Source organism: Loxodonta africana, chromosome 12 (genome assembly GCF_030014295.1).
Source record: "Loxodonta africana isolate mLoxAfr1 chromosome 12, mLoxAfr1.hap2, whole genome shotgun sequence".
Lineage (NCBI taxonomy): Eukaryota > Metazoa > Chordata > Mammalia > Proboscidea > Elephantidae > Loxodonta > Loxodonta africana.
Genome location: NC_087353.1, coordinates 99,396,607 through 99,420,075, shown reverse-complemented (window position 1 = coordinate 99,420,075; position 23,469 = coordinate 99,396,607). Strand labels below are relative to the sequence as shown.

The 23,469-nt window shown below is 51.5% G+C and overlaps 1 protein-coding gene across 6 annotated transcripts; it reads left to right on the top strand.

Annotated features, from left to right (window-relative positions):
- The first annotated feature begins 11,663 nt into the window (after window positions 1-11,663).
- On the top strand, window positions 11,664-22,812 carry ASL (argininosuccinate lyase). 6 transcript variants are annotated; one of them, XM_023555988.2, is made up of 16 exons: window positions 11,664-11,818; window positions 15,046-15,240; window positions 15,613-15,696; window positions 15,947-16,003; window positions 16,117-16,214; window positions 18,344-18,421; window positions 18,524-18,601; window positions 19,042-19,094; window positions 19,418-19,480; window positions 19,611-19,725; window positions 19,830-19,944; window positions 20,066-20,125; window positions 20,383-20,466; window positions 21,622-21,702; window positions 21,829-21,935; window positions 22,039-22,810. In XM_023555988.2, the coding sequence occupies exons 1-16, from the start codon at window positions 11,807-11,809 to the stop codon at window positions 22,181-22,183; spliced, it is 1,425 nt and encodes a 474-aa protein (XP_023411756.2). In that variant the 5' UTR covers window positions 11,664-11,806; the 3' UTR covers window positions 22,184-22,810. The 6 variants fall into 6 exon arrangements, with proteins under 6 accessions (XP_023411756.2, XP_023411755.2, XP_023411758.2 ...); XM_023555987.2 differs by having other exon boundaries at window positions 19,830-19,965; window positions 22,039-22,808; XM_010596303.3 differs by having other exon boundaries at window positions 11,665-11,818; window positions 19,881-19,944; window positions 22,039-22,807.
- The last annotated feature ends 657 nt before the right edge of the window (window positions 22,813-23,469 follow it).

Here is a 23,469-nt window from a genome sequence, read left to right as displayed (position 1 = left end):
CGCGCTGCACGCCGGGATCGCCGCGCTGCACGCCGGGAGCCCTCAGGGGGCGGTGATGGGGCGGGGCTTCAGGGAGCAGGAAAGTATCTGTTTAATCAGCGTGTTGGGTACGCGAATGCGTTCAGTGTCTGAAAATTCAGGGAGTCGTAGACTTCTGTGCAGTTTTCTGTACGTGTGTTACAATTGAATAAAACGTTTTTTAAAAGTGGAAAAAAAAAATCCCAGCCCCCCCCCCCCAACCCGTTCCCATTTTTCCTTGAGGGTTTACTGGCAAGAGATATGAAGAGCCTTAAAGCCAGCCACAGTCTCTGACTTTGGGGCCTTTCTGGGAATTTCTCCAAAGGGAATTATCAGATGCTTGAAAGAGAGATGTATGTGTAGTGATGTTTTTGCTGGGAAATGACCGAAATGCCCAATAATGGGGAATCGATTGAATTATGTTACAGCCATACAATATATGCAGCCATGAAAAATCATGTAAAAGATGTGATATGCTAGGAAAATACTCAAAGTAGGATTGAAAAACATACAAAACAACGCGTGCTCCTAATTATCGACAGAAAAATAACCAACCAACGAAGCAGTTGCAGTCAATTTGATTCTGACTCGTGACTACCCCTGTGCCAGAGCAGAACTGTGCTCTACAGAGTTTTCAACGGCTGATTTTTCAGAAGTAGATTGCCAGGCCTATCTTCAGAGTGTCTCTATGCATAGGAAAAAAAAATGCCTAACGGTATGGGAGGTAGAGCTATCCGATTTATTACATTTTATGACTTTAAAAAAAATGGCGATTGTGGTGGATATCTATTATCATCTTCGTATGTTTGAAATATTTCTTTAAAAGACTGGAAGGAAATATCTGAAATATTAATGATGGCAGGTGCCTTCTGATGATGAGTCAATTGCTGATTTGTTCCTTTTTTATACTTTCACGTTTATTGATTCTCAAGCTCATTCTCTTTGCAAGGCCCTTGCTAAACAATTTGTTACTCCATGGAATTACCAGTTAACGGTGCGGGCTTTGCAGTCAGAGAGCCCGTGTTCCTGTTTACCCCCAGAACTTTCTTAGAGGATGTTTGACCTTGGGGACTTAACCTCTCCCAGCGTCAATGACCTAATCTGTAAATCATAAATCTGTTAGGTAATCCATATAAAGCTCAAGAAATTTTAAAAGTACACCCATGACACTCTACCCAACCCAGTTTCATTATTATTCACATTTTACAATTGAGGAAACTGAGGCAGAGGCTTGGAGAGATTACTATTTACCCAAGTTTCTCACCTCCAAACTTGTCCAGTAGGGATTCAAACCACACAATCTGAACAAATACAGGAGGCATATTAAATTGTTAATAGTGACTGGTGAATTGATAAAGTGTCCTATATTCATACAATAAAATAATACCATTTGAAATAAAGTACTTACTGACACATGGTATAACGTGAATGACCCTCAAAACCATTGTGCTAAGGGAAAGAAGTCATTGTATGATGTCATTTCTATGAAATGTCCAAAATAGTCAAATCTATAGAGACAGTGTTATGGATCGAATTGTGTCCCCCCAAAATGTGTGTCCACTTCCCAGTATTGTGTGATTGTCCAGCATTTTGTCATCTCATGTGATTTTCCTATGTGTTGTAAATCCTACCTCTATGATACTAACGAGGCAGGATTAGAGACAGTTATGTTAATGAGGCAGGACTCAATCTATAAGATTAGGTTGTATCTTGAGTCACTCTCTTTGAGATATAAGAGAGAGAAGAAAGCAGAAACACAGAGGGACCTCATAGCATCAAGAAAGTAGTGCCAGGAGCAGAGCACATCCTTTGGATCCGGGGTTCCTGTGCTGAGAAGTTCTTAGACCAGGGAAGACTGATGACAAGGACTTTCCCCTAGAGTTGACAGAGCGCGAAAGCCTTTCCCTGGAGCTGGCACCATGAATTCAGACTTCTAGCCTCCTAAACTGTGAGAGAATAAATCTCTCTTTGTTAAAGATACTCACTCGTGGTATTTCTGTTATAGCAGCACTAGATAACCAAGAAAGATGGAAAGTAAATTAGGAGTTGTTTATGGCTGGGGGTGAGGAGGGGAATTAGACAGTGGCAGCTAATGGGCGTGGGGTTTCTTTTAGGGGGTTGAAAATGTTTCGAAATTGAATTGTGGTGATGGCTACACAACTCAGTGAATATACTAAAAGCATTGAATTTTCCACTTTAAGTCGGTGAATTGTATGGTATGTGATGTGATACATCAACAGGGAACTGCCAGCAATTCAAGCCAGATTCAGAAGAGGACATGGAACCAGGGATATCATTGCCGATGTCAGATGGATCATGGTTGAAAGCAGAGGACACCAGGAAGATGTTTACCCATGTTTTATTGACTATACAAAGGCATTCGACTGTGTGGATCTTAACAAACTATGGATAACATTGCGGAGAATGGGAATTCCAGAACACTTTATAGTGCCTATGAGGAATCAGTACATGGATCAAGAGGCAGTTGTTCAAAAAGAACAAGGAGATACTGCGTGGTTTAAAGTCAGGAAACGTATGCGTCAGGGTTGTATCCTTTCACCATCCTTATTCAATCTATACGCTAAGCAAATAATCTGAGAAGCTGGACTATATGAAGAATAACGGGGCATCAGGATTAGAGAAAGGCTCATTAACAACCTGCGATACGCAGATAATACAACCTTGCTTACTGAAAATGAAGAGGACTTGAAGCACTTACTGATGAAGATCAAAGACTACAGTCTTCAAGAAAATATTCTGCATTCCACTTTGGTAAGTAGTATCTGTGATCTTAAAACCTACCGAGCGCCCATCTAAGATGCGTCAATGGGTCCCAACCCACCTGGAGCAAAGGAGAGTGCATAACACCAAAGACACAAGGAAAATACTAGCCCAAGAGACAAAAAGGGCCACATAAACTACAGACTCCATCAGCCTGAGACCAGAAGAACTAGTTGGTGCCTGGCTACCACCAACAATGGCCCTGACAGGGAACACAACAGAGTCCCTAACGGAACAGGAGAAAAGTGGAGTGCAGAACTCAAATTCTAGTAAAAAGACCAGACTTAATGGTCTGACTAAGCCTGGACGAACCCCAGAAGACATGGCCCCTGGATGCTTTGTCAATCCAGAACTAAAACCATTCCCAAAGCCAACTCTTCAGACAAAGATTCAATTGGACTATGAGACATGAAATGATACTCGTGAAGAGTGTGCTTCTTATTTCAAGTGGATACATGAGACAAAATGGGCAGCTCCTTTCCGGAGGGGAGGTGAGAAGGCAGAAAGGGACAGGAGCTGGTTGAATGGACACGAGAATACAGGGTGGAAAAGAGGAGTGTCCTGTCACATTACAGGGAGAGCAACTAGGGTCAATAATAATGTGTATAAATTTTTGTATGAGAAACTAACTTGAGCTGAAAACTTTCACTTAAACTACAATTAAAAAAAAAAGAAAGACTACAGGCTTCAGTGTGGCTTACATCTCAACATAAAGAAGACAAAATCCTCACAACTGGACCAATAAGCAACATCATGATAAATGGAGAAAATACTGACGTTGTTGAGGATTTCATTTTACTTGGATCCACAATGAACAGCAGCCACCTTTCAGTTAGCAGCCAAGCACTTAACCACTGCGCCACCGGGGCTCCTTCCGTTAACATTGTTGTTGTTGTTAGGTGCCGTCGAGTCGGTTCCGACTCATAGTGACCCTACGCACAACAGAACGAAACACTGCCCAGTCCTGAGCCATCCTTACAATCATTGTTATGCTTGAGCTCATTGTTGCAGCCACTGTGTCAAAACACCTCGTTAAGGGGTCTTCCTCTTTTCCGCTGACACTGTACTCTGCCAAGCATGATGTCCTTCTCCAGGGACTGATCCCTCCTGACTACATCTCCAAAGTATGTAAGACACAGTCTCGCCATCCTTGCCTCTAAGGAGCATTCTGGCTGCACTTCCTCCAAGACAGATTTGTTCATTCTTTTGGCAGTCCATGGTATATTCAATATTCTTCTCCAACACCACAATTCAAAAGCGTCAACTCTTCTTCTGTCTTCCTTATTCATTGTCCAGCTTTCACATGCATATGATGTGATTGAAAATACCATGGCTTGGGACAGGCGCACCTTAGTCTTCAGGGTGACATCTTTGCTCTTCAACACTTTAAAGAGGTCCTTTGCAGCAGATTTGCCCAATGCAACGCGTCTTTTGATTTCTTGACTGCTGCTTCCATGGCTGTTGATTGTGGATCCAAGTAAAACGAAATACTTGACAACTTCAATCTTTCGTCCGTTTATCATGATGTTGCTCATTGATCCAGTCGTGAGGATTTTTGTTTTCTTTATGTTGAGGTGTAATCCACACCGAAGGCTGTGGTCTTTGATCTTCATTACTAAGTGCTTCAGGTACTCTTCACTTTCAGCAAGCAAGGTTGTGTCATCTGCATAACGAAGGTTGTTAAGGAGTCTTCCTCCAATCTTGATGCCCCGTTCTTCTTCATATAGTCGAGCTTCTCGTATTATTTGCTCAGCATACAGATTGAATAGGTATGGTGAAAGAATACAACCCTGACGCACACCTTTCCTGACTTTAAACCACTCAGTATCCCCTTGTTCTGTCCGAACAACTGCCTCTTGATCTATGTAAAGGTTCCTCATGAGCACAATTAAGTGTTCTGGAATTCCCATTCTTCGCAGTGTTATCCATAGTTTGTTATGATCCACACAGTCAAATGCCTTTGCATAGTCAATAAAACACAGGTAAACATCCTTCTGGTATTCTCTGCTTTCAGCCAGGATCCATCTGACATCAGCAATGATATCCCTGGTTCCATGTCCTCTTCTGAAACTGGCCTGAGTTTCTGGCAGTTCCCTGTCGATATACTGCTGCAGCCGGTTTTGAATGGTCTTCAGCAAAATTTTGCTTGTGTGTGATATTAATGATAAAAATTGTTCTATAATTTCCACATTTGGTTGGATCACCTTTCCTGGGAATAGGCATAAATGTGGATCTCTTCCAGTCAGTTGGACAGGAAGCTGTCTTCCATATTTCTTGGCATAGACAAGTGAACACCTCCAGCACTGCATCTGTTTGTTGAAACATCTCAATTGATAGTCCATCAGTTCCTGGAGCCTTGTTTTTCACCAATGCCTTCAGAGCAGTTTGGACTTCTTCCTTCAGTAGCATCGGTTCCTGATCATATGCCACCTCTTGAAATGGTTAAATATCGACTAATTCTTTTTGGTATAATGACTCTGTGTATTCCTTCCATCTTCTTTTGATGCTTCCTGCGTCGTTTAATATTTTTCCCCATGGAATCCTTCACTATTGCAACTCGAGGCTTGAATTTTTTCTTCAGTTCTTTCAGCTTGAGAAACGTCGAAAGTGTTCTTCCTTTTTGGTTTTCCATCTCCAGCTCTTTGCATGTGTCATTATAATACTTTGTCTTCTCGAGAGGTCCTCTGAAATCTTCAGTTCTTTTACTTCATCAATTCTTCCTTTTGCTTTAGCTGTCCGACACTCAAGAGCAAGTTTCAGAGTCTCCTCTGACATCCATCTTGGTCTTTTCTTTCTTTCCTGTCTTTTCAGTGATCTCTTGCTTTCTTCATGGAGGATGTCCTTGATGTCATTCCACAACTCGTCTGGTCTTCGGTCACTGGTGTTCAATGCATCAAATCTATTCTTCAGATGGTCTCTGAATTCAGGTGGGATATATTCAAGGTCATATTTTGGCTTTCGTGGACTTGCTCTGATTTTCTTCAGTTTCAGCTTGAACTTGCATGTGGTCTGTTCCACGGTCGGCCCCTGGCCTTGTTCTGACTGATGATATTGAGCTTTTCCACCACCTCTTTCCACAGATGTAGTCAATTTGACTTCTGTGTTTTCCATCTGGCGAGGTCCATGTGTATAGTCACCATTTATGTTGGTGAAAGAAGGTATTTGCAATGAAGAAGTCGTTGGTCTTGCAAAATTCTATCATTCGATCTCTGGCATTTTTTCTATCACCAAGGCCATATTTTCCAACTACTGATCCTTCTTCTTTGTTTCCAACTTTTGCATTCCAATCAGCAGTAATTATCAATGCATCTTGATTGCATGTTCGATCAATTTTAGACTACAGCCAGCTGATAAAAATCTTCTATTTCTTCATCTTTGGCCCTAGTGGTTGGTGCCTAAATTTGAATAATAGTCGAATTAACTGGTTTTCCTTGTAGGTGTATGGATATTATCCTATCACTGACAGGGTTGTACTTCAGGATAGATCTTGAAACATTCCTTTTGACGATGAATGCAACACCATTCCTCTTCGAGTTGTTGTTCCCAGCGTAGTAGACTATATGATTGTCCGGTTCAAAATGGCCAATACCAGTCCATTTCAGCTCACTAATGCCTAGGATATCGATGTTTATGTGTTCCATTTCATTTTTGACGATTTCCAATTTTCCTAGATTCATACTTTGTACATTCCAGGTTCCGATTATTAATGGATGTTTGCAGCTGTTTCTTCTCATTTTGAGTCATGCAACATCAGCAAATGAAGGTCCTAAAGGCTTTACTCCATCCACGTCATTAAGGTCGACTCTACTTTGAGGAGGCAGCTCTTCCCCAGTCATCTTTTGAGTGCCTTCTAACCTGGGGGTGCTCATCTTCCAGCACTATATCAGACAATGCTCCACTGGTATTCGTAAGGTTTTCACTGGCTAATGCTTTTCAGAAGTAGACTGCTGGGTCCTTCTTCCTAGTCTGTCTTAGTCTGGAAGCTCAGCTGAAACCGGTGTGTTGCTATGATGCTGGAAGCTACGCCACCGGTATTCCATTAACATTACAGCAGAGGAAACCCTATGAGGCAGTTCTACTCTATAACACACAGGGTCGCCATGAGTCAAAACCAACTCCACAGCAGCTAACCACAACAACACAAACGTGAATAATGCACCCTGCTGGCTTTGGCGCGCTGACAGCCTGGTTGTGGAGCCAGACCTGGGTGTAAATATCGCAGTGCGCTGTGTTTAGACGCGCTGGAGCAGAGAGGGGGTGACTAATGAGGTGGAGAGGCGTCCCAAAGCCAGGGGCCTTTGAGCTGGGCCCTAAGGTTGAGGAGGAGCCCGCAGGGCCAAGGCTGTGGGAGCAGGCTTGTTAAGGAAGAGAGGCTCCTGCCTATGAGGGTTGCCCCTCTGCAAAATGCTAAGTCATAAAAGGTGGCTTTCTCTGTCTCAGACATGGGCCTTTGGAGCCTGGAGTCACCCTGTAAGAAGTCCAGCTACCCTCAAACCATCATGCTGGAAAGACCACACAGATACACAGAGAGATGCCCGCGGATCCCTGGCTGTTCCAGCCCCCAGCCGTTGGAGTCTTCCCAGCCCAGGCACCAGACGACTGAGGAAGCCTTTGAGATAACCCCAGCCCAACCAGATGAGAAACCCTACCCAAGAACCTCCTAGCTGAGCCCAGTCAACGCCCAAAATGGTCAGCGACAATAATAATTACGATAGTTATTATTTGGCCATTTGGGAAGTTTTGTTACACGGCAATACATAACTGATATACACAGAAAGCACTTTGCACGTAAAAAGCACTAACTAGTAATAACCCAATACTAATTATTATTATTTCACACCAACTTCATCCTGGCCCACTAAGGCTTCATTAATTAATAATAGCTGCTACTATTTATCATTGGAACATTGTCTGATACTTGGATCCACAATCAACGCCATGGAAGCAGCAGTCAAGAAATAAAAGATTCATTGCATTGGGCAAATAGGCTGCAAAAGAACTCTTTTAAGTGTTGAAAAGCAAAGATGTCACCTTGAGGACTAAGGAGTGCCTGACCCAAGCCATGGTGTTTTCAATTGCATCATATGCATGCGAAAGCTAGGCAATGAATAAGGAAGACCAAAGAAGAATTGATGTCTTTGAATTGTGCTGTTGGAGAAGAATATTGAATAGACCATGGACTCCCAAAAGAACGAACAAATCTGTCTTGGAAGAAATACACCCAGAACGTTCCTTAGAAGCAAGGAATGTGAGACTACGTCTCACATACTTTGGATGTGTTACCAGAAGGGATCAGTCCCTGGAGAAGAGCATCAGGCTTGGTAAAGTAGAGGGTCAGCAAAAGAGAGGAAGACCCTCAATGAGATGGATTGACACAGTGGCTGCAACAATGGGCTCAGACATGATAACGACTGTGAGGATGGTGCAGGACTGGGCAGTGTTTCATTCTGTTGTGCCTAGGGTCGCTATGAATCGAAAAAGTCTCCGTGGCACCTAACAACAATAACAACATTTATCACCACCACCTGTCACTTGGTCTTACTGTGGTGGCTTGCATGTTGCTATGAGGCTGGAAGCTATGCTACCAGCATTTCAAATACCAGCAGGGTCACCCGTGGTGGACAGGTTTTAGCAGAACTTCCAGGCTAAGACAGACTAGGAAGAAAGACCTGGTGATCTACTTCCAAAATTTAGCAAAAAAAAAACAAACCCTATGGATCAGAACAGAATATTGTCCAATATAGACTAATTGTTAGAAAAGGACATCGTGTTTGGTAAGGCAGAGGGTCAACAAAAAAGAGGGTAACCCTCAATGAGATGGATTACAATTCAATACAATAGTCACAACAACGGTCTCAAATATACCTATGATCATGAAGATGGCGCAGGACTGCGCAACGTTTCTTTTTGTTATAAATAAGGTTGCCAGGAGTCAGAGCCTTCATAGCAACTCACAATCAAAACTATTTATTGAGTACTCTGTAGAGTCGCTATGAGTCGGAATTGACTTGACAGCAGTGGGTCAATGGGTTTAGTATAAATTGGAGGCCCTGAGTGGTGCAAAGGGTTAATGTACTTGACTACTAACCAAAAGGTTGGACGTCTGAGTCCACCCAGAGACACCCCAGAAGAAAGGTCTGGGGTTCTACTTCCGGAAAATCAGACATGAAATCCCCGTGGAATACTGTTCCACTCTGACACACATGGGGGTCTCCACGAGTGGCAACTGGTTTGGTTTGTTTGGTTTTTAGTATAAATCAGACATAGCACATACATGGCTTCTGACTGTCTGTGCCCAGTTCATAGCTGTGATCACTCACTTTTTACTGAGGCTCAAAGGAGTTGAATAACTTACCGAAGACCACACCCAAGGAGTGATGCAGCTTAGATTCCATCCCGGGGTCATTGTGTGTACCCCAGCCTGGTAACTGCCTGCTGAGCTCTTCTAAAGTGCTAAGGGGCCATGAGGCTCTGCCTGGGCTGGATCACCGACACCTGTCTCTATTAAGGACTGACAAGGTTGGGGCTCTTGCAGTACCCTGCAGCGTTCTTTCGGGTGGCTCCTTTGCACTCAAAACCATGTATGTATGTATATACAGACTCATAATTCAGCAAATTACGAGTATGACAGCCCATGAGCTTTCAAGACTTCTCGTCAGACTTTTGTTTTCACCACAAGGCCTGGAAAGGGAGGTGATTGTCATGTGAGATTTAGTAATGGTCCTATTAGCCTATTAGTTCCTTAATTTGATCCCTTAGGTAATTCATTTTCAACAAATCAACCTCTTGGCGTGCTCCCCAGATAGATGTTATTGCTGCTTTGCACAGAGCATTGGCTCTGTGGCCAGACTGCCTGGGTTCAATTCCCAGCTCTGCCACTGCCTGGCTGAGCGTCTTTGGGCAAGTTATTTAATCTCCCCCAGACTCAGTTTCCTCATCAGTACAATGGGAATAATTATGGCATTGACCTCAAGGGGGTGGCTGTGAGGATTTAAGGAAAGAATAAAAACAAAATGTTTAGCTTAGTGCCTGGCACACTGCTGTTGCTGTTAGCTTCCATCAAGCTGGCCTTGACTCATGGCGACCCTATACACAATGGATGAGAAAGTTGTGATCCATGAGGTTTTCATTGGCTGGTTTTCAGAATGAGATTGCCAGGTCTTTCTTCCTAGTCTGTAAGCGCCACAGAAATCTGTTCAACATCAGAGCAACATGCAAGCCTCCACTGACAGACGGGTGATGGCTGTGCTCCAGTCAGCTCCCAGGCTAGAACAGACTGGGAAGAAAGGCCTGGCAATATACTTCCAAAAGTCAGCCAATGAAAACTCATGGTGGTCTGATCCACACCTGATCATGGGGATGGTGCAGGGCTGATGAAACCCTTCTTTCCCTTGTGCTTGGGGTTTCCATGAGTCAGGGCCAATTCCATGGCCGCTAACAGTAACAGCAAAGGGAAGTAGCAAGCCAGACAGTGAAGGAGGTGCTTTCCAGGCACAAAGAAGAGCATTTAAGAAGGCCTGCAACAGCCTGGGGACTACAAACAATTCCACTCTTGAGTTGAAAAAAAAAAAGTTTTTTTTTTTTGTTTTTTTTTGTTTTTTAAAAACCTTCAACCCAGCCACTGGCATCTTAGCCCTCGGTCTCCTCTTCCCTCCTAGACATGTTGCCAGATTCTCTTCCTAAAAAATAAATTTAACTCTCTGTTGGTTTCCTATGACCTAAGGACCAAGAAAAACTTCCTTCCTTGGCATTCAGAGGTAACCTTGCCCCACCTACTCTCCAGCTCAGCTCCCACCTCTCCTCACATCTTGGGACCCCTGACCCTTTGCTACAGCCACTCTGACCGTTTCCTGGTCTCCGAGCAGGCCACTCACATTCAGGCCTCCCAGCCTTTGCCAGGCTGCTCCCTCTGCCTGGAACGCCCTTCTCCCCTTCTCTGCTGAGAAAACTCCACTCCTTCCCCAAGACCAGGCTCAGGGGACATCTCCACTAGAAGCGCCTAGAGCCCAATCGGTCATTTTTGTTGAATTAACAGTGTGATCATATTAGTCTCCCTTGAATACCCCAGAAGAGTCTCCCCACCTTTATGTTCCCCTCTGTGCTCCCCACACACTGTCTACGCTTTATTAGAACTACTTGAAGACAGGTGTCATTCCTTATGCTTATTTTTCCTCAGTGTCTCGGTACCTGGCACGACCTCCGTGCAGCCACCACATGTCTGTCAGCGGAAGCCTGCATGTTGCTGTGATGCCCGTGAACAGGTTTCAGAACTTCCAGGCTAACATGGACTAGGAAGAAAGGCCTGACAATCTCCTTCTGAAAATCAGCCAATGAAAACCCTATGGATCATAACGGCCCGATCTGTACCCCATCATGGGGATGGCACAGGACCGGCCAGCCTTTCGTTCTGTTGTGCATGGGGTTGCCATGAGTTGGGGACCAGCTGGAGGGCAGCTAAGGACAAGTGTGTCTTTGCTGAATGGGTAAGCAGGCCTGTCACTTCACCTTATATACTTTGAGAGCCCGCCAAGGGCCGGTGTCACTGCCTCTACTCTAGTCGGTCTGCTGACCTGAGCGCTGACGCGGGGCGCCACCCTCACTCCCCCCAACCCCGCCTCGGGGCGCTTGCCCAGCAGGAGACCGCCCCGCCCACAGCCGGGATTGGAGGGAAGAGGCAACGCCCACTTCGGGGGCCGCGTCGGATTGGTCCGGCGGCCGCCGGGGGCGGGACAGGGCGGGGCTCGGCGGCGCCACCGGGAACAGAAAAGCCCGGCGCCGGGCGGCGGGAGGCGCAAGCGCGGCCCGCGGAGCTGAGTGCGCGCGGCCCGGCGGGCGGAGGACGCCCAGCACCGCCGCGCCCGGGACCCTGCACAGCCGCTCGCCAGGGGCCGAGCCCCGCGCCGCACGCCCCCCGCCGGGACCCGGGACTCCGCGGGTCGCGGAGGCGGTCAGCCACGCCTTGTCTTCCAGACCCAGAAGCCGGAGTGGCGACGAGGACCCGCCCAACATGGCATCGGAGGTGAGCGGGCCACGGAGCCCGGTCCCCGAGCCGCCAAGCGAAGGCGAGGGGCCCCCCGGACCAGCCCTGGCCGGCACGTGCGCACGGGGCCTCCCGGGCCACACCTGCCGCCGGCTGCCCTCGGGGCAGATGCCCTCGCTGCTCCAGGCGCACCTGCCGGAGCCCGGGGAGGACCTTTACGGGAACTGGCCCGTGTTCACATCACCGCCTGCCCTCCCCCGGCGCGCCCAGGTGGCCCGTGCGGCAAGCCCACCACCCCTGCTGGGCAGGAAGGTGACCCCTTCCCTAGGCCCGAGCCCCACCTGACGGCGCTGCCTGCACCGGCCCCATCCGTTAGCCCCATCCCCCTTTATGCCTTCTTCCTGGGTCCCCTTGTCAGTCCTCGCCGTGCGCCGAAAACACTCAGCCTTGAAACTGTCCTTGTGGTGCTGGCGTGTGGAAAGAGCCATGGTCCCTCCAGCGCCTGGTTACCTCCTCATTAGTTGCTTGTCCTCCCCCAAGAAGTCAGGAGTTGAAGCAGCGGTTCCCCTTCCTGGGCCTCGTTTGTTACATCTGGCAAATGGGGATGCTGATAGCCGCCTGCCTCCTTTTACAGAGTACTGGGAGGGCCGCGGGGCCGTTGCTTTGAACGTCTCAGATAAAACGCTGTTTGCTTGATGCTGATGGAGGGAGCCTCGGGCCAGGGAAGCAGGAGGTCTGGGTTCCAGTCACTTTAACTCTCTGGGCCTCAATGTGTTTCTCTGTATAAAAGGGATAAGAATGGCTGCCCTGCTAGGCTCTGGGTCATGGTGGGTGGGTAGGAGTGAGGGCCTGGACTTTGGAGTCAAACAGACTTGGTTTCTGAAACAACCTCACTTGACCTCTTTGAGCCTCTTTCCTTATCTGTCACATAGGGGTGACAGTGCCCACCTCATAGGCTTAGAAATGGTGTACTTGAAATGCCTAGCACAGGGCCATCCCATAATGCTCAATCTGTGGAGTCCTTGGGTGGTGCAAGTCGTTAAGCTCGGCTGCTCACTAAAAGGTTGGAGGTTCAAGTCCACCCAGAGGAACCTGGGAAAAAAGGCCTGGTGATCTACTTAGTTTACCCTGGCATACCTGGGGTTGTCATGAGTCAAAATCTACTTCATGGCAACTTTTTTTTTTTAAATACTACTTTTTTTTTTTTTTTTACTAATGGTAACAGTACTGGTATTTCCCTTGTGTGTCCTAAATTGGCTGTCACTCCTTCATCCCAGCCCAACTCGGTGCCCTGGCTTCTTGTCCCGAAGGCATCATTCTGGCCCAGATGTGTCCTGGCCCTCTTCCACCGCACTTAGGCCTCCCCACCCCCGACCTCACTCAGACCACTTCCTAGGATCCTTTTAAGCCCAACAGTGGGCTGGGGGCTTGGTTGCGGAACAGAGTGAGCTGCCTTCAGGAGACCAGGGCTCCAGGCGACCCCTGCTTGCCCCAGGCAGTCCTGTGGGTTGGCACTAATTGGTTTGGCTACTGCCCTCGCTTGTTAGTAATTGTTGTTATTACTAAGAACTCAGGCAGGGAGGTGCAGGCGGCTGGCTGGGGGAGGTGGTGCCAGCCCTCTGGCTGAGGGCAGGCCAGCTCCGATCCTGACTGGGTCCTGATCTGGTCAGGACTGGGCCTGCATGGGGCTTTGCCAGAGATCCAGAGTTGACAGCAGCAGAGGGGTCGGGGAGGGCCCAGCTCAGGCGGCTGAGGAGGCAGAGGCTGCCTCTGCAGGGTGGAGTCCTCGTCCTCAGCAGCCACGGCTACTGGGCACTGAGGGGTCAGCTCCCAGCCTGGGCTAGAGCAGGGCCGAGGCCCCTGGGGGTGCACACAGGAATCAGGAGTGGCGCTAAGGCACTGTGCTATATATGCACTTTGCAAATATTATCTAATCAAATACTACAACAGCCCCATCGGAGAGCTCCCGCTATTTTACCTATCCTCTAGGGAGGCAACCCTGAGCTTAGAGAGGTTGTGTAATATGCCCAGTGTTGGGTGGCTAGCAGAGGTCAGGGGCAATGCAGGGGATACAGAAGAGGACATGTGTCCCCAGGGGCCAGTGTATTCCCATCCAACGGAAAAGATGCCAGTAAAATAACACACCTACCTCCAGCCCAGGGCAGTCTCCTCCCAGTCTGTGCTCAGACTGCTCCCCCAGGTGTTTGACACCCCCTCACCTGCCCCAGGATCTCTGGGTGGCATACCTACTAAATGGAAGATTGGGAGTTCAAGCCCAGCCCAAGGCACCTCAGAAGAAAGGCCTGGTGATCTATGTCTGAAATGCCACAGCCATTGAAAACCCTATGGAACACAGTTCTACTCTGCTCACATGGGGTCGTCATGAGTTGGAATAAAACTACCTGGCAACTGGTTTGGTTTTGGTTTGGCATCTGCCTCATGCCCTCTTTTAAAACCTAGGTGCCTCTGGTACATCCCTTTGCCCTTGGCTCCCAGATGGGGAACAGCTAGTGACCTCCTGGGGGGCTAGTGGTCAAGGGTGTGTCAGGAGTGCTCTTCAGAACCAGAGGAGTGGTGGGGATGGGCTCAGGGCCCCTCCCCAAGCTGATGGGGAAGAGATATGGGGTAATGTGTACCTCCTTACCCCACTGGAGGCCTAGGCCTGTCCCTGCACCCAAAGTCCTGGACGGCAGAGCTGAGTAGGGAGGCCTGGTGGGATGTGGGGGTGAGCATGTGGGTACAGACTGCTGGGCTGCAGTCCTGGCTTCCCTGCCCCCAGCGTGGGCAAGCTACATGACTGCACTGTGCCTTGGCCTCCTCCTCTGCCTCATGGGATAGTCCTGGGAGCCACCTCAGAGCATCAGCTTCAAAGCATTCTGAGTGGTTAGAGAGGTGCCTGGCACACCGTGAGAATGTAGCATGTGCTAGCCATTACTGTGACTGTCATCTATAATCAGAGCTGGGTTAAAACTCTGGGTTCCAGGGTAACCTCCCACCCTAGGCAGTAACAGGAAAAGTTCCAGAAGCTCTGCTGTGTTCCCACGGGTGCCTGGTACCCTGGCACCACCTCCCGGGGGCAGTGCCATGTGACAGGAAAGACCCCTAACCTAGGGTATACCCACATTCCTCTCCTTGCTCCCTGAGTGGCTTTGGGTGAGTTCCTGACCCTCTCTGGGCCTCAGTTTCATCATCTATCTAATGAGAATAGTCCTGCCCGCTGGCCCACACCACCATCAGGCAAGTAACTTTCCTGTTCTCCCGGCCAGAGCGGGAAGCTGTGGGGTGGCCGGTTTGTGGGCTCCGTGGACCCCATCATGGAGAAGTTCAACTCGTCTATTGCCTACGACCGGAACCTGTGGGCGGCGGACGTGCAAGGCAGCAAGGCCTACAGCAGGGGCCTGCAGAAGGCGGGGCTCCTCACCACAGCCGAGATGGACCAGATCCTGCATGGCCTGGACAAGGTACCGGCCGCACCCACACCCCGCTGAGGCCCTGCTCCCAGGGCCCCACACTCCCAGCAAACCCCCAATGCCGACTGCAGTGCCAGCCCAACCTGTCATTTCACCATGTAGTAATTATGTGTCCAGGCACTTGGGGTAACTACCTGCTGAGAGGTGCTGCTTCTCCATGTGCTGTGAGGACTGTCACTTGTCATCCTTTAATGGCCCCATGGCGCTCTAGTGGTCATGGGCAGGGGTGTCCTAGGATGGGGCTGTGCCAGCTCTCTGCCATGGACTTAGCTCCTGTGTGGGGACTGTCCATGATCAGGGTGAGAGTGGGATAGGGTAGAGCCTTCTTACCGCCTGACCCTGGGGTCCTGTTGTTCACCACAGGTGGCTGAGGAGTGGGCCCAGGGCACCTTCAAAGTACACCCCAATGATGAGGACATCCACACAGCCAACGAGCGACGACTGAAGGTACATCCCGCCGTCCTGCCTCTCTGGCCTCCCTCTCTGCCTCGCCCTGGGCCACTCTGAGTGTAAGCGCCGTCATTCTGGTTCCTGCCTGCAGTGGCAGAGTGCCTGTGGGACCCTCAAGTAGGGGTCTCAGCAGAGCTACCTGGGCAGGGCTACGGGCCCTGGGGTGGGGAGGGAGGATGAGAGAGCTGGTAAAGAACCTGTCCTCACACCCACCTGGGTGACCCCATACCTGCCCTTCCACCCCCAGGAGCTGATCGGTGAGACTGCAGGGAAGCTGCACACAGGGCGGAGCCGGAACGACCAGGTACTGCTAGCCGCACCCCCTCCCCCCGCCCCAAAGCCCTTCCCTGTGCCATCCCCACCTTGGGCTACGGTGGGGTCCTCCCTGAGCGCGCCTCCTCCTCCACCCACCTGCAGGTGGTCACAGACCTCAGGCTGTGGATGCGGCAGACCTGCTCATCACTCTCGGCCCTCCTCCGGGAGCTCATCAGAAGCATGGTGGACCGGGCGGAAGTGTGAGTCTCCCAGGCGCACCCAGGTGGCACAGGGGCCTCTGAGCCAGGCAGCCTGAACACAGGCCTAAGTGGCAGGGCTGAACGGGTGAGGGGGCCAGGCCTAGGGCACAGGGGCCCAGAACACCTGGGCCCGGAGAGGAGAGCAGCAGGAGTGGGGGGGGATTTCGTGCAGCCCACCCTACCCCATGCCAGTCTAGCCAGCAGGCAGGGAAAGCTCCTTCTTTGAAGACTTGCTGGCAGGAAGCAGGGCACTAGGCAAATGCTCAGGAACCCAAGGAAAAGGGACTGGCTGTGCCTGGGGCAGAGCCCCTGGGAGGTGCAAATAGTTAACACGCTCGGCTGCTAACCGAAAGGTTGGAGGTTCGAGTCCACTCAGAGGTGCCTTGGAAGAAAGGCCTGATGATACTTCCGAAAAATCAACCATTGAAAACCTATGGAGCACAGTTCTACTCTGACATACAGGGGTCGCCATGATTTGGTATCTAGCCGACAACTACTGGTTTCAGCTGGTGCCTGGAGAACCAGAGAATCACGGCTCAGCTTGCCGTACCCCACGCCCCACCCAGCGCAGTTGGCGAAGGACAGAGCCAGGCTGCCTTCTGACCCCTCCTCCCAAGTTTTGCCTTCTGTGACAACCTGATGTCCTTGCTCCTTGTAGACCTAAGGAGCCGCATCAGAGACAGGGTTGACCCCTCCTCTTCCCAACTCCCTGTGACCTGTGTTTCACAGACCTCAGCCACCTGGGGAAAAACCAGGGCACAAGCACCATCTCCCTTGGGGAGGACAGGGAAATTGAGAGTGACTGCTAATGGGTGTTGGGTTTTTCTTTGGGTGATGAAAATGATCTAAAATTGATTACAGTAATGGTTGTGCAAAGGTCCCTGGTAGTACAGTAGTTAAGTGCTTGGCTGCTAACCTAAAGGTCAGTGGTTTGAACCCACCAAGCAGTCCTCGGGAGAAAGATGTGGCAGTCTGCTTCTGTAAAGATTTATGGCCTTGGAAACTATGGGGCAGTTTGACTCTGTCCTTTGGGGTCTCTCTGAGATGGAATTGACTCGACAGCAACAGGCTTAACAAGTTGATTACATACTAAAGTGAACTGGGAGCCCTGGTGGTACAGTGGTTAAGAGCTCAGCTTCTAACCAAAAGGTCAGCAGTTCAAATCTACTAGCCACTCCTTGGAAACCCTATGGGGCAGTTCTAATCTGTCCTAAAAGGTTACTATGAGTGTGAATCAACTTGACTGCAATGGGTTTGGTTTTTTTTTTTTTTTCCAAATTGTACTGTAACTTTACATGTGCGAATTGTGTGGTATGGGGACAGTGGCATTTTCACCTTCCACGTGGGAGACCCAGGTTCAATTCCCTGCCGGTGCAACTCACGTGCGGCCACCACCCGTCCGTCACTGGAGACTTATTTATTGCTATGGTGCTGAACAGTTTTGATGGAGCTTCTAGACTAAGACAGACTAGGAAGGAAGGCCTGGTGATCTGCTTCCAAAAAGCAGTTCGTGATAACCCTATATAAATCACAATGGTCTGATCCCCAGCAGATCATGGGGATGGTGCAGGACTGGGCAGCGTATCATTGTACATGGGGTCACCGTGAGTCGGGGGCCAGCTCAACGGCAGCTCACAACAACAATGACAAAGCTGTTGTATTAAAGAAAAAGTAATAGAACCATCACCCCCAGCACCTCTGCCTCTGCCCCGCCTACTTTAAAGTACCCCCAGCTATTTCTGGGGTCCTCCGGAGTGGCTGGTATGCTCATAAACACACCTCGCCTGCCCTCTGCCTAGTGACATCCACTGTGCGCCTCCTCCCCTGCTCCAGCCCCTGCAGTCAGGTCTGCTACCCAGCTGAAAAAGCCCCAGCTAAGGGCCCACACTTGGTCCTCAACCCCCAGAGGCCCCGAGCCCCTGGCCCCATCCTCAGATCACACTGCCCTACTTCTGGTCTCTCCCTTACGATGCATTTGTCCGCAGGACATGGCTTGGTTCCTCATACAGACAGATCCTTGGCTGTCTGCCCTGTTGCTCCCTGGAGTGGCCCAGGCCGGCAGGGTCTAGGTGCCTACCCAGGCCCCTTTCAGTCCAAGCCCAACTCCAGCCTTTTCTCTTCCCCTGCAGGGAACGGGACGTCCTCTTCCCAGGATACACGCACCTGCAGAGGGCTCAGCCTATCCGCTGGAGTCACTGGATCCTGAGGTGAACAGTGCGGGGACTGGGGTGTAGCTGAGGGCACTGCCAAGGAGCTGTGATGGGGGGACCTGCTGCCCTGACCCTGCTGTCCCACCCTCCCACCCCCAGCCATGCCGTGGCTCTGACCCGGGACTCAGAGCGGCTGCTGGAGGTGCAGAAGCGCATCAATGTCCTGCCCCTGGGGAGGTAAGCATGGCCCCAGTGCGGGGAAGGACAGAGGTGGATGGAAACTCAGGGAACCTACTGCCTGTGCTAGATTCTTCTTTCACTGGCTAAGCAGAGACCCCTGCATGGGTCCTCAAAGATGGGGGAGAAGTGACAGGGACAGCAAGCACCAGGCAGGGCTCTCCACAGGGAATCCCAGGGAGCCCAGCCCACTGCCCACAGCTGGCCATTTCCCCGGCATGGGGACAAGGGTTATGTGCCCAAGGGAATGGGCCAGGGAAGGAGCTGAGCTCAGGCTGGAGCCCTGGCAGCCAGGGCTTGGTTCTGGGCATGTATGTGCATACTCATGTGCCAGGGTCTGCCTGTCAGGCACCCTGGTCACCTGGCCACGCTGACCCCCGGCCACCCCGACTCCTGACCACTCTGATCCCCCGGTCACTCTGATTCCCTTGTCCCTGCAGCGGGGCCATTGCAGGCAACCCTCTGGGTGTGGACCGAGAGCTGCTCCGAGCAGGTGAGGCACCCTGCCCCTCTGCACCCTGGGACCCACAGACGCACTTAGAGAGGGCAGGGCCTCCAGCTCCTCTGGGTGAAACTTCATTTACTACCCAGGGACACTGAGGCTAGAGAAGCCAGGGATGGCCCCCGGCAGGGGTGCATGGGTTTGGGGGACTCCTAGGACCTAGAAGGGATTCCTCCCCCACCTTCTGTTCCCCCCACCATCCCTGTGCCTTGAGGGGGCTTAGGGCAGGTGGCCAGGTAACCTGAGTGGGGTAGAGGAGGCTGCTCCCTGCCTCCAGCTCAGCCCCATGGCTGTTCCTTCTCCCCCGCCCCCAGAACTGAACTTCGCGGCCATCACTGTCAACAGCATGGATGCCACCAGCGAACGAGACTTTGTAGGTGAGTCCTGGGGTCAGTTCTCTGCACTGCCCCTCAGCCTCTCTCCACCCCTGTATGCTCCACCTAGAGTGTCCCCAGGCTGGGTGGGGAGCAAGAAACGCCTGGTGACAGCTTGTTCTCCATCTCCCAGCGGAGTTCCTGTTCTGGGCTTCACTATGCATGACCCACCTCAGCAGGATGGCTGAGGACCTCATCCTCTATGGCACCAAAGAATTCAGCTTCGTGCAGCTCTCAGATGCCTACAGGTAAGGCCCAGCAGCCCCCATCCCGCCCCGCCTCACCTCTGCACCCACGGGCATGGCCAGGCGGAGACAGGGTGCTGCTGGACCTGCCTTGCCTGCCCTGGCAGACCATCCTGGGGCCAGGTGAGCTCCTTCAGCCCCAGCATCTGTGTCCCCAGCACTGGAAGCAGCCTGATGCCCCAGAAGAAAAACCCAGACAGCCTGGAGCTGATCCGGAGCAAGGCAGGGAGAGTGTTCGGGCGGGTGAGCCTGGCAGGGAGTGGGACAAGGGATCTGGGTAGCTTGCTGGGGCCAGGGAGACTTCCAGATGGGCTCCAGGGCTCAACCTGCACTCTCCCTGCAGTGTGCTGGCCTCCTGATGACCCTCAAGGGACTTCCGAGCACCTACAACAAGGACTTACAGGTGTGAAGCTGGGATGGGTGGTGGGCACCCCAGATGCTCACATATACCAGTTCTCAGGTCCCTGGCACAGCCAGGCAAGTGTCCACCTCCCATCCTGTGTGCCCAACCCTGTGGCTGTCCCAACAACTCTCCTCTGCCTTGGGGTGGGGATGAGGGGTGCTCTGTGTCCCCACGGGAAGGCAGCGGGGACAGGGCCCCGGGGACCATGGGTGCCCCGGGGGCTACTGAGCCTTCCCCTCCTGCCATGTGCCTCCCAGGAGGACAAGGAAGCTGTGTTTGAAGTGGCAGACACCATGAGTGCTGTCCTCCAGGTGGCCACTGGCGTCATCTCTACGCTGAAGGCAAGACTTGCCCCTCCTCCACTCCTTCCTGCCTCAGCCCTACACTGGGGTGGGTGGGCTAGGAGGGTGGTCCTGGAAGGAGGCATGGGTGGGTACAGAAGACTTAAGGGGGATATATGCATGTTTCTGCCCCTGGGGAACAGTGGAGGGACACAACAGAAGCTGCTGCCGTAGGATGGAAGAAAATTAGGCTCAAAGGGGCCTAGGGCTTGTCAACTGGCCAGCTAAGATTTTCTAAAAAAATTACTTATTATGGAAAATTTCAAGCATATATTCTTTGAAAGAGTATATAATGAACTCCTGTGTACTAACACCCGGCTTCAGTAGTCATGAACTCATGGCCATGGTTGTTTCTGCTCTGTCTTCAACCCTGTACCCCCATACCCCATAAATTTAGAAGCAAGGAGTCCCTGGGTGGTGCAAACTTAACGCACTTGGCTGCTAACCAAGGGCTTGGAGGTTCAAGTCCACCAAAGGTGCCTGGGAAGAAAGGCCTGGTGATCTGCTTGTGAAAAAGAAGCCACTGAAAACCCTGTGGCGCACAGTTCTACTCTGACACACGCGGGGTCGCCATGAGTTGGGAAATCAGAACTGACTCTGCGGCAGCTGGGGCTTTTTACGTAGCAACACACAGCTTCGACAGTCACCAACATACGGCCATTCTTGTTTCAGCTGTATCTTTCCTCACCACCCCTCACCCCATTATTTTCAGGCAAACCCCCAGCATCTTATTTCATTCCTCAATATTTCAGAATGTCTCTCTAAAGCAGTGGTTCTCAGAGTGTGGTCCCTGGACCAGGCCCATCGGCATCACCTGGGAACTGGATAGAAAGCCATTCTGTCTCAACGCCAGGTCTAAGGAATCAGAAACCCTGGGGGTGGGGCCCAGCGATTGTTGGTTTCAGTACACGGTAAACCCTCTCGGTGATTCAGATGCATACGAAAGTTAAAAAGCCACTGCCCTGAAGCTAAGGACGCTTGGGAGCATGAATACAATACCACCTAAAAATTGTCAGCAATTATAAGAAGATGGTTCAAGCAGAGAACACAGCGGGGCAGGGTAGGCCAGAGCAGATCAGCCTGAGGCAGGGGACATCCTGGTGGAGGGGGCCAGGCCCAGGGTCCCCAGGGCTTACAGCTCTGTGCCCATCCCAGATTCACCGTGAGAACATGGCACGGGCACTTAGCCCTGACATGCTGGCTACGGACCTCGCCTACTACCTGGTCCGCAAAGGGGTAAGTTTGGGGTGGCGGAGTGCGGGGAAGGGGTAGGGGTGTCCTCTAGCCTGGGCAGGTCCTCCAGGAAGCACAGGAAGTGCAGAACACCTGCATTACCAGTGTCGCCCTGTGCCCTGTGCCCAGATGCCATTCCGCCAGGCCCATGAGGCCTCTGGCAAAGCTGTGTTTGCTGCTGAGACCAAGGGGGTCGCCCTCAACCAGCTGTCGCTGCAGGAGCTACAGACTATCAGGTGTGTCCCGCCCTGTCCCTTTGCCACCTCCCAGGAGGCTTAGCCCGGGCACCTGGAGGCTGGGGCCCCCATTACCCTGGGTCCACTTCCTCTTTCCCCCCAGCCCCCTGTTCTCCGCTGACGTGAGCCACGTGTGGGACTACGGGCACAGCGTGGAGCAGTACGGTGCCCTGGGTGGCACTGCACGCTCCAGCGTCGACTGGCAGATCAGCCAGGTGCGGGCGCTGCTGAGGGCGCAGGAGGCTTAGCCCCCCACCCCTTCGCCAAATAAAGCCGGAGAGAGGAGCCCACCGCCTGTGTCCTGCCCCATCTGTCTCCTCTCCTGACAGTGGGCTTCGGGGGTCTGGGGAACAGGCAGTGGGGACCCTGAGGAAGTGGAGAAACTGGGCAAGGAGGGTGAGGGTCTTGGATCGGGAAGACCAGGGAGAGGATTGCGTGTCCTCAGAGCCCTGCCCTGTCCAGCCGCGTCCCTTCACTATAGGGTATCATGCAATGACCTCCGCCTTGGGCCTCCGGAGATGAAATGGGCACAGCCCAGTGGTCACTGTCCATTCCCCTGCCTCCCCAGTGTCCCCTGGGCCCACCTGCTCAGTCTCCCCTTGCTTAATGCCCCCTCTTCCTTGACCATTCAGATACCTTTACAGGATGTCCCCTGGGCTGCAGCCTGTGCCAGGGCTAAGGGGTAACCTGCAGGAGAGAGGAAAGCAGGGTGTTTGGTGATAGTCGGTCATTGTGCTGGAGTACATGCCAGGCACTACGCTAGCTTCATACAAAGGAGAAGATGCTGCCTCATCAGCCTCCACAGTGACTACAGATAAATGCCTGCAAGCCCCAGAGAGCCGTGCTAACCATGAGAGGTGGGGCCTGGGGGGGGGCCCAGCCGTGCTGCACCCAGGGGAGGGGCGGCCACAGCGAGTGGGGACCCAGGGTGGGGCATGTGCAGCACGTGGCAGGTGAGGTCCTAACACTGTGCACAGTCACACTCGCAGACACTTCCTGAGGAGAGGGTCTAAGATGGCCATCTCTCACTGTGGGAGTGGAGAAGGGGCACTTCTGCCCGGGAGAGAGGGCAGAGTGAGGGGGCAGAGGCACCCTCTCACAGTGAGGAGACATGACCTAGATGTGGGAAGTGACCAGGCCCACCACAGGTAACAGCTCCACCTGTGGAGGCCAAGCCCATTGCTACAGGAGGTTGGACAGTCGGGAAAAACTTGGCCCAAACAGAGTTCTTGTAAAAATCCAACTCCTTATAAGCCAGGAGCTAAGTCAAAAGAAATCCTTTCAAAGAAAGCATAGGTTAACATCAGAAGAACTTTCAAGAAAGGCATAAAGGACGTGGGACAGATGGCCTTTAGAGTCTCTTAGGGGTCTCTAAACCCTGGTGGCATAGTGGTTAAGTGCTACAGCTGCTAACCAAAAGGTTGGCAGTTCAAATCCACCAGGGGCTCCTTGGAAACTCAATGGGGCAGTTCTCTGTCCTACAGGGGCACCATGAGCTGGAATTGACTCGATGGCAACGGGTTTGAGCTGGTAG

Excerpts from the sequence above, each read along its gene's own strand:
- ASL (XM_023555987.2), top strand. Across the intron at positions 16,004-16,116 it reads GGCGGAGCCGGAACGACCAG|GTGGTCACAGACCTCAGGCT; the intron begins GTACTGCTAGCC and ends ACCCACCTGCAG. Across the intron at positions 16,215-18,343 it reads ATGGTGGACCGGGCGGAAGT|GGAACGGGACGTCCTCTTCC; the intron begins GTGAGTCTCCCA and ends CTTCCCCTGCAG.